Source organism: Chrysoperla carnea, chromosome 1 (genome assembly GCF_905475395.1).
Source record: "Chrysoperla carnea chromosome 1, inChrCarn1.1, whole genome shotgun sequence".
Lineage (NCBI taxonomy): Eukaryota > Metazoa > Arthropoda > Insecta > Neuroptera > Chrysopidae > Chrysoperla > Chrysoperla carnea.
Window position 1 is genome coordinate 7,081,535 of NC_058337.1, and position 11,378 is coordinate 7,092,912.

General features: G+C 29.9%; 1 protein-coding gene across 2 annotated transcripts; it reads right to left on the reverse strand.

The window, feature by feature from the left end:
• Positions 1 to 282: 282 nt before the first annotated feature.
• LOC123290927 (E3 ubiquitin-protein transferase MAEA) lies at positions 283 to 7,483 on the reverse strand. 2 transcript variants are annotated; one of them, XM_044871310.1, is made up of 7 exons: positions 7,291 to 7,483; positions 7,070 to 7,225; positions 4,157 to 4,424; positions 3,817 to 4,092; positions 2,382 to 2,536; positions 1,541 to 1,732; positions 283 to 385 (listed from the first exon to the last, which is right to left on the reverse strand). In XM_044871310.1, exons 1-7 carry the CDS (start codon positions 7,327 to 7,329, stop codon positions 284 to 286), a joined length of 1,188 nt encoding a protein of 395 aa, XP_044727245.1. In that variant the 5' UTR covers positions 7,330 to 7,483; the 3' UTR covers position 283. The 2 variants fall into 2 exon arrangements, with proteins under 2 accessions (XP_044727245.1, XP_044727244.1); XM_044871309.1 differs by having other exon boundaries at positions 1,541 to 1,736; positions 2,386 to 2,536; positions 7,291 to 7,481.
• Between the last annotated feature and the right edge of the window lie 3,895 nt (positions 7,484 to 11,378).

Here is an 11,378-nt window from a genome sequence, read left to right on the forward strand (position 1 = left end):
AGTTTCTTGGCTTGTTTCCTTCTATAACAACGTATTTTTTGTTTTCTGATAGCAATTTTGTCATCCGTTTCATAGATTAATTGGATTATATTGTAAATATTGAAAAGTTTGAAGGATATTGATTTTAAATAATTATAAAGATTGTAATTATAATTTTTATTTTATAATTCAAAATATGTACTTAACAATTATAATTAAAAGTAAAACAAAATAACTTATTCGATTTAGAATTAAGACAATAAAAAATATAAAAAAAAGAAAGAGAAAAAAATAATTTCTATGTTTACATCACATAAACTTTTTCCAATTTTTTAAATGGGAACACTTCTTTAGTCCTTGGACATATCACACGACCATTGTTTTCTAAAGCCATTTGTTCTAAAGCCTGTAAAAAATAAAAATGATTAAATAAAAAAAAATTATAAAGTAAAATAATTATATTTTACTTTGTAGCAGGCGTTTATATCAAGTGTAAAAAAAACATAATCTAAATATACAGGGTGTCGCTAAAATCTCTTTACAATGCTCTACCACATATAGCTTAGCTCAAATAAATCGATTTAGCTAAACTTGTCCTGGTAAAAGTTGCTTCGTTTTGACGTAATACACTCCTGAAGTTGCAATTTTGAAATCGTTTTTCTTCCATAACTTTAGAACGTATAGCGCGATTTTGATAAAAACTGGTGAAACTATATTTCATACAAAACAACTCATATAAACCTTATAAGTAAAATATGGGGTTTTTGGAAGCTAAACCCCGCCAAATTTTTACACCCATGGAGGTAAAGGATTTTAAGTATTAAATTTAGTTGAAGTTAACTGTTCATTACAAAAAAGGTGCTCTACATACAATTAGAAAAGCATGAAAAACTTTACTTTTGCAAGAAATCTGCTCAAATAGCAACTTTTAGTGGTATCTTTTTGAAAAAATTTTCATTGCAAAATAATATAAAGTTTCCGCGTAATTTGCGAAAATGCAAAAAAAGATGCTTCGGAAACGCCTGGCGCTATCGGTAAAGAAACATCCTACAAAAATTTAAAAAAAGCCTTTTCTTCGTTACGAGTTGCACGTACTACAATCTTTGCATAATTATTAATATCGTACATCCTTGATAAAACCTTGAAAACGCAAATAAAAAACAGGATCCATATTTTCTCGTAAAGTTTCCATCGAATTTGACAGCTAGATTCATTTTTTAGCGCTACAACCCCCTATTTTTTGTTTTTTTACTTTTTTTCTTCGTTAATTGTTTATAACCTTTTTCTATTTTTTATGTGCTGAAAAATGCTTTCTATATATTTTTCTAGTCATCAATCCAAATCCAAGAAGCTCACACGTATTTTTAAGAGCATTATTTCTATATTTTATCAATTTGAACTTGTTGACTAGACTATACTTGAATATAATGCAAATTAAAATGTGCTGTAACACTAGCATTTACTTAGTGGACAATTATAGCGAATTTGAGGGGAATTTATCCATGATATAAAGAACAATTAAATATAAAATAAAATAAAATAATTGTTGAGTGTACTGTACCTGTTCTCCATATACATAACCATTAGGTAACATCATGGGTTGATTGTGTTCATTTAATGGAAGTCCTGATATATGGCACACTAATCTAGATTGTGAACAATGAGCAAATGGCAGTGGTTCAGCTAGTTGATTCAGAGGATCCTGGCAAACTGGACACCCTGAATTATGTTGGTCCCTCATGGAGGCGTAACACTGATTAAACATCAATCATTAAGGATTCATATTCAACATTTATTATCTACTAAGAGAACTTATTTACCACCCTAATAATAATAAAGTCACCAATCTTTATGGCATTTGTGTATTCTATTCTAGCCTTTATAGTAGAGAAGCCCACGATGCTAAATGTGTATGTAGTAATTCGAGCGTCGTCGAGACCTATTGGATTTTACAGCTTAGATGATTTTAAGAAAAAAAGCTCCTATCAAGTTTTTCAATTTAGCGGTAGGGGGAGAACTGACAGACCTTGGAATATGTAAAAAATATACCCATGGAGCTCGAACGCATCAGATATTCAAACTGTAATACTCCAACGTATTTCTGATAACGGAAAATTATTAAACGGGACGTTAAGTGGACCCCAACGAAGCTCCAGTACAAAAGACTGACGATTTGGAGGTTACGCATGCTAATGGCAGATTTTTGAAAATGCAAAAAAAATCGACATTTGTAGTAGCTCGAGCGCGTCACATTTTTATACTAATCTTATTCGTCATTCACGAGTAATTTGGTTATTCTTATTCTTTATTTGTCATTCAAATAAATTTTATCCATCTCTGATTCGTCTATTTATTTATTGGACTGAAAAAACTAATTTAAAAAATAAATTAATTTGAAAAGGATATGGTGTTTTTAATGAAGAAAGGCCAGCCTGTAAGGCCACTGTAAACACAGATTGATTCGATAATTGGAATAATCGATAATTTTCCTGCCGAAATTGTTCAATTAATGTTTCCCAACGTGCGTCATCAAATAATTCTTTATACTGGCTGATATCTAAAAAAAGTTTTAAAATTATATCAATTGTTATAACTTAGTCAAATAATTCCAGAATCTAGATCCGACCCTGTAAGCATGTCTATGGTTATCTAAAAACTTCTAATGAGTGGTCTCGTGGCACCCTGTATATTAAAATTCGATGTTTTGATAAAAAGTCCCGCACTTATTATATGCAATGTGTCGCATTTAAGATGAAGACACCCTCATATTTTCGTTATTTGTAGGAATATCGATTTGAAAGTTTTTACAGTCATACAGGGTGATGGGTTACATTTTTTAAGATACCTAATGGAAATTTGATCTTTTATCTCAGCCTACTACAAATTGACAAGTAGAAGATATCGGTCAAATAATCGATTAAGTAAATCGTCATAATCGTATAAACGGTTAGCGATACAAAAAAAAAAATATTGACAGGAAATTTAATTATCTACAATAAAGACTATTACCATTTTTGGTCCAAGGTGCGCGGTTATGGAGATATATCCCAAAACGATTTTCCTTAAAATGGAGGCACTTCCCCCGCCTATTTTTGTAAGAATTTTGTGCATTTACATTCAGTACGTGATACTGAACCTATTTAAATAAAAGATTTACTCCTCTAATTTAATGCAGAAAAAATTCTCTGTAGCCTGAAGTATATTTTTTAATTTGCTAACTAGTGTGCTATGGATTGTAAAAACTGAACAAATAGATAATTTAATAGTGTTATGTATTGAAATATTTCAATAAACCTGCTATAATTTTGAGTAAAGACCAAAATAATGAAAAAATTAAAAGTTCGAATTTTGTCATGAAAATCGTTATTTGGGAATAAAAAAAATATTTTAAGCAACTTTTTTAAATAAATTTTTTTTCAATATTACTAATTATCTCTGACGTTAAATAAAATATTAAGAATCGCCTCTATTTGTCAATTTGAATTAAGTTGAGTTTAAAGTTTTGATTTTGCTTAAGTATCTTAAAAAATTGACCCATCACCCTGTATGATTGTGCAAAATTTCAATTCGATATTCTTATAAATAACGAAAATATTAGGTTGCCTTCATCTTAAATGCGACAAACTGTTGGTCTCGGTCAAATGAAATCAGCAAAACTAAATTTGCATGCTTATTATTGTGTAAAATACAGCAGGTTTAGATTGACAAAATTCTTTCAAGTGGAAACTGCTGCTAAATTTTTCTTTTTCTATTGTAACTTTAAACATAATTCTTGCGTCGTAAACATGCTCACAGAATCAGGTCCAAATCCAAAACTAAAATTAATAAATCACTTACTTGTATCGACTGGAAAAGCCAATAGAGCCATACAATGTTGAATGGCAGTCAATTGATCTTCTTCAAAGGATGAAAAGAATTTACGAGCATATTTAACAGCATCAACTCGTCGATCGGATTTGATTAGCTCAACAAACTCCTGAATTCGTAAATTAAATTCCATATTTGATTTTAGTTTACGTAATTTGGAACGGTTATCATGACACCATGCCAAACATTTATCAGTCTCATGATTTGCTAAAGATTTTTCAACTTCGCGTGAAACTAGGAAAACCTCTATTAAAAAAAAAAAAAACATACTCATTAGTACAATTAACCTAAAAATTATAAATGACTTTACCTATGTTGGTTAAATCTTGTAATTCAGACTTGTCTGCTAATTTAGCTGCGGCACCGTAATATCCTTTTCGTAAAAAATACTCGACAAGCATTCTATCCAAACGTTTTCGCCGCCATTGATTTAAAGCTCCTTGAGAGATTTCTCCCGTAGCAGTTGTTGTTGCATGTTCCTTTAAATGATCTAAGCGACGTTTACAAACATAACCAGCCTGTAACTCTTCTGAAATACTTTCATCAGCTTTCCTTTTCAAAACTTGCAGTTTTTCAACCTGTGTTCAATAAATAAACATAATTTTAAAATTTAATATTTAAATTTTAGGAAATTCGAACGTCGAATTTTGAACATTGTTAAAACTTTAACAATATCAATAATTGACAATCAAGTTGAATTTGTTTACCACACACGTACCAACGATTTCGTAATTTGCAAAGATTTCGTAATTATAGCTTAATTTCTTTTTCAACGCTCTTCTATATAGTCGGATAAAGGAATACATAAAATAGCCAATCTTAGGGAGTCCTTAGAAACCTTTCAAAGGGGGAAAATTATTTGGAGGGGGAAAATGCAATGTCCCAACTAGTATATCAACGCCTAGCCTAAATCGCTAATGATAGAAACTTGAAATTTCGAGAGGATATTGATTTTATACTGTGGTGTTTAGAAAGGTTTTTTCGAAATTTATCCCCTAAAAGGATGATAACCAATTTTAAAAATAATTTCACCTATAGAATGCTACAATATCATCAATTAACGAAAGGACAACCGGAAAATGATTTTATGAAGAGCTAAATAAAAATTTGGTTGGTAGCATCAATATTTTTAATTTTCACCATTTCTTTAAGTAATATTTTGATTGGTTAACTATAAAACGAGCTAGAGCCTAAATGGCCGAGCGGTCTAAGGCGGTTATCTTTGACTGTTTGTCTATTTAGCCTTAGGTTGTGGGTTCGAATCCAAGCAGCGGCAGTGTGAACAATTATGATTAATGAAGGTGGTAGAATTGATCACATTGTCGTCGCTTGGATAAGAACGAAGTAACCGATTCCACCCACAACAAAATGTAATTGTAAATATGTTTGTAATTAAATAAATAAAGATTAACAACACGCTTCTGTTATAGGCGTATATGTCAGAGAAACGGAGGTTAAATCCCATTATTATATATAAAACGAGCTATTAGATTAAAACTACCAGATTGATTGATTAATATTTCGTTTTCTAGTTAACCAATCAAAAAATAACTTAGACAAAAGTTGCAGAGTTTGATGGGGAACATCATGTTGTGACATCAGATTGGATCTAATTCTTCGGATTTCTTTAATAGCCAAAGTTAGATTCTAAACGGTAAGAGATAGAATAACACTTTAAATTAAAAAGTTGATTGTCAGATTAAAATGGCCCACAGTGAATAAGCGTTCAAAAAATAAAAAATAAAGTACGGATTTTTACCGAAAATTAGTTTTTTTGAATTTTCGAAGAAAACGAATTCGACTGTTTATTTTGGACAATTCTAAACTTTTTGACTCGTGACACTTAGTACCTAATCTCACCGCTTTCAATAGATATATAAGCGTTAAAAAAAGTATATCATACACTTTTAAAAGTACTATAAAAAACCTTGAAAATGAAACAAGTTTCAAATCATTTGCACGAAAATTAACGGAGTTTATAATGAAAAGCATGTTTCTCATACCTTTTTTTTGTTTTATTCAGAGCAAATCTGATGAATTTACCACGGGAACTAAAATTAATGCTTGCCGCTTTGAACTTTACTTCAATTAGGCATTGACAACATGCTCAAAAATTACTAACGGTTTCGGATAAATAGTTTTTGAAATATTGCAATTTAAAAACAAAAACCAAAAAATTGTCTTTATCGTAAAATAACTCGAAAAATAATAAACTTACAAAAAAAGTTTATAGAGGGAAAAAATTTAGCTCTTTTTCCGCAATATTTCACCTTCCAAACTTTATAATATTATTTTTTATTTTTCGAGTTATTTAACGATAAAAGCATTTTTTATTGTTTTTTCTTGAAAATTTTGTGTGTATGTAAATTCCAATATTTCAAAAAATGTATTTCCGAAACGGTTTGAGCTTTTTGAGCATGTTGTAGGTATCTAAACAAAGTAAACTGGAAATCGAAAAGCATTCATTTTAGCTTTCCTGGTAAATTCAGTTGTGCTGAATAAAACATAAAAAAAAGTACGAGAAACATCCTTTTCATTATAACTCCATTAATTTTCGTGCAAATGACTTAAAACTTGTTTCATTTTTAAGGTTTTTTATAGTACTTTAAAAAGTGTACGATATACTTTTTCCAAAAAACGTCCGATTTTTCAGTTATTTAACGTTAAATACTCCGAATTTCAATCGCAAATAACTCGGAAAATATCGACCTTTCTAAATATACTTGACACTTTTTGCTTAGAATATACCAATCTATCGATTCCCGTTGCCATTTTCCAACATATATTTTTCCACCCCCTAGAAGGGGCGGTTACCACTCCCTGAGCAAAAGCACCACTCGGCACCATATAACTCTTGTTCTAGAGTGTGAACAAAGCTTAATCACAAATTTTCATCGAAATTGGAGCTATAGGTCAAAATTTAGAGATTTCGTCTTTTTTTCTCCTCGTTTATTGGAGTTATTTGGGACCCCCATTGGTTAAAAATTAAAGCCTAAAAGCCAAAGCCAAATTGGTAAAATATAGAAATAATGGTCCTAAAAATACGTATGATAGCTTGTTGGATTCGGAATGATGTTTAGAAAAATATGCCAGAAATATTTTCCAGCACAAAAAAAATTAAGGTTATAAACAATTAAAAATGAAAGAAAAGGAATTTCTAAATTCCTAAACTGGAAACTGTAGCAAATAATTATTTGATACTCGATAATTTTAATATCCTTACCATTCCACCAAGTAGTCGAGTAATATCCCCTGCAGCCAATTTTTCTCCTTCTAAACCTTTTTCGATCTCTAAAGCCGCTTGTTGAACATGTGATACTTCTCGATCTAAAGTTTTTTGTGCAGCACGAAATTTTTTGTTCAAAAATTCATATGGGACCTAGATAAAATTAATTACAGATTTGCCAATTTTTGTACAAAAAATTATTTTAAAAAAATAATTACTTTCAATGTTGGATGTTCCAATGATTTCACGTCAGCCATTATACTACTTATACACTGACTTATTTTAATTTGTTATTTATTTTCAAATAAACAGCACAATTTTAAATTATTATTAATAAAAATAATTGTCAAATCCTGTCAAATCGACATTGCATTGCAATCAGCTGATTGTACTGAAGCTAGTCAATACTGAACAGAGCTCTGAATATAACCATGGACATACAGAATGGACTGAGTGTTCCCTATCCAGTCGAGAATATTTTTAAGATCTCAGCGCCGCAACAATAAAAATATGAACTTTTCAACACGTCATTCGCTGATCATTTTCATTGAATATTACAGAACGATTATACAATGTCTTGAAATATTTATTTATTTTCTATTATTTTCTTTAAAGCGTGCTTTTGGCAGCTGCTTCCTTTCGTTATTTAAAAAGATTGTTTTCCTGTGTTCTTGATATTTGTAATCATGAAGGCTATAAAGAAGGAGAACGATCGCAATAGAAAATATTGTCCCCAATATTTTGAAAAAATAAGTGAGGCGCTGGGATCGCTAAGTTGTATCATTAAATGCGGGCTGTTGTGCGCTAATATACTACTTACCGACGACAGCGCGGCTGGTGGCTGAAAAATGAACTATAAATTCTACAAATTTTCAGGGACAGGTGCGCTAATGCTTTAGTACATAGCGATCGTTCTCCTTCTTTATAGCCTTCATGTTTGTAATTTTCTGATTAGTGTTTTTCTTATAAAACAAATTGGAGGGTTATAATAGGGCTTTTCATTTCAAAATCACGATTCGCTTGTTTCGGACTAAATGTTTCATAACCAATGCGATAAAATGAATAACAAATATCTTTCTCCCTTAGTTTAACTTATTGCTGTCAGTCTTCAAAAATAAACTCTGCACTTGCGCTTATGACATGATTGAAAGGCCTTTTGTTCGTATTCGAATTAATGCGTTTTTCTTCAAACGACGAATTTTGCCTGAAATTAATAAATTATTTAAGTATATATATGCCTTAACAGCTTATTCAACAAAAGATTGTATAATTAAGTTCTTGCTTAACTTTATTCATTTTACTAAGGATTTGTTCAAACATTACAATATTTTGGATATATTACAAAAATTTATTCCTATAATAGCTTCAGTAACTTCTTATATGAGTTGCATATCAAGGAAATAATATTTCAGACTTGGAATCTGTAGATTTATGGTTTAATACATGAGGGTTCTTTATAAGATCTTTTCATCAAATATCTTAAATGTTCAATTCAATATATCATTTGTTCTTTTTCCTGAAACACAGAGTTGTATTTAGTTTCAAAAACTCCGTCATATGTTCTTAACATTTTTAGAAGATTCGATTAAGGCTGTTGTCTCTGTACAATATTGTAAAAATGTTTTTGACTATACTACACATAGATTAAGAGCCTACTGCAAAAATTCATGCCTATCGAGTAACACTTTGAAATATACTCCGAATACACATACATTAAGTTTCGACATACTACATCCTTAAACAGGCAAACCTGAGTGAAGGCTAGGCACATCCCTTTTTATAATACACTTTTTGGACCCAGCCTTTACCTACGCAGCAACAACTTCAAACTACTCTCAAAATGTAGTGACTATGAAGTACAATGACATTATAACATAGTGCCTCATTTTATTTTGAGCGTTATTGAGGCACGTCTATTTTAATACCTCATCGAGTAACACCTTGAAACTTAGTTTAAATTAATATTTGAACCTTGCTACTCAAGAAAAAATTAAAGTGCCACTTTTAAACCTGCGCAAAATTCGCGTCACGATACTTTTAAATTTTCAGAAATAATCCAGTCGACAGGTAGGAAAAGTGGAGTCAAGTGGAAAAAGGTCGGAAGTTATTGAAACTTTGGGATGTTATTCAGGAATGGTTAATTATAACATTTTCTCAAGTTACCAATCTCGAAGACTCTGTTAGAAAAAAGAAGGGGAAAAAACTGCAAAATTTTCGACCTTTTCCGGTTTTTACTCAATAACTTTTTTCATTACTTCTTACGGAAAAAGCATATCCATACTTTTTTGGAGAACTTTAAATTTCATACAATTAATGACCCTTCAAACATGTTCGTATGTTAAATCGTTGCGAGAGATATGGCGCTTCAAAAAAGGTCATTTCAAAATTCGCTAAAAAATGCAGAATTTCACTTTATTTCTTCTGTTATACCCGAATTATGATTCTCTGTTATACTCGTTATTTCTTCTGTTATACTCGAATTATGTAAGTATGATTCCTGGTTACAATCACCAACTTTGAAATCCGAATCTGGCCATAAAAAATGTGAAAATTGAGATTGCGATCGTAAAATTGAATTTTCAGTTGCAAGCCTTCTTTTGACTCACAATTGTAGCTCATGGACACATATGTGCTAAAGTTTGGAGTATATTTCATAGTGTTACTCGATAGGCATGAATTTTTGCAGTGTGCTCTTAATCTAACATACATAGTCAACTAGTGCGTTACTTTTAACTCTAATGTACAATACGGAGATATTATCGTAAAAAATAATGTGTATTATTGTAATAATGTCTCTTTTCAACCACATAAACTCTAACTATACGCTTCTGTTCAGCAATAAAATTCATTAACTTGTTAATTATCCGAACTTTAATTAAATTTACCTCGAGTTAGAAACGGTCAATCGACTTCAAATATCCATGGTAATTTACACATATAAAATGCTTTGTGCTGAATGACTGACTGACGGATCAACGCACAGCCAATTGGCTTAAGCTAAACTGCTAATCGTAGAGACTTTGTATGACGTAAGCGTGCGATAAAAAATAATTTTGCACAAACGTTCCTTAAATGACATAAGTGTGCATTTTGGAAATTAATCCCCTAAAGGTTGAAAGTTTGTATAAAACTTGGTCAATTTTGAAGTTAGAAATGTAAAAAATGATATATGAGCTCATGGTTCAAAATAAAAGTTTACTATATTCATATTTTTTTTTTAAATTAATTCTTTAAGGGCCAAAATAGGGGATGAAAGTTTGTGTGAAACTTCGTCATTTTGATGATGAAAAGGGGATATTAGTTTATTTTATAACTTTTTTATTTTTGGTTCTAAGACTAAAAGTTACTCGACCAAAGTTGTATTGAATTTTATTTTCAACAAAAAATATTAAAATAATTTTATTGTGAGACCTATAGATGGCGCCCGTGTGACAAGGGTTGCATTGCCACTAACTAGGATTTAAATTTACACTAATTTAAAAACGCCGTCCCTTATATCTAAAAAATAAAATTGGATCCTCTACAAATGTAACCCCAAATGTTACTAATCAATCGACTAGAAGAGGTAGGAGTAAAAGGAAGGATATGTAATAATCTGTTCAAAATATTAAAAAGATGTGTAAATATATGATTTATATATATATTTGTATTTGATTTCTGTTTATTATTCTAATCTAAAGCTTTGTTTTTTTTATTTGATAGGTATTTTTTGAAAATCATTTTTATTGTCCGCGTTGCGTTGGTTTTTATTAAACATCATTTAAAATAGCAGTAATCATCAATCAACATCATTATCAGTATAATATAATAATATATTTTTATTTATTTATAATAAAATTTTATCAATCAATCTCAATCATTTTAAATATTAAATCTAATTAAATATTTTTGCTGTAATTTACAACATTTCATTATTTATTTATTTATTAAATATATATATAGATATGTTTTTAAGCTACTTCTAAAACAAGTTATAAAAATTATTTTTTTTAATTTTTAATAATAATCCTATAAGTTTTTAATTAAAATACATTTATTATTAATAATTAACGTTATACTTGAAAATTATTTTTTGTTCTATAGACTTGATTACGGGTTTTTAACGCTAATGTCAGCGCCACGAGTAAAAAAAAATGTAAACAGTATTTGCTAGACTCAGCTGATTTTTTCATTGAATGAAAAGACAAAAGATGTATCATATTTGCACTAACAAATGTTATCATAAATAAAAACAAATAATTTATGCTATAATATCTTTGAAAAAAAATTTTTTTAATGAAGACAGCACGCTCTGGGACAAATACTT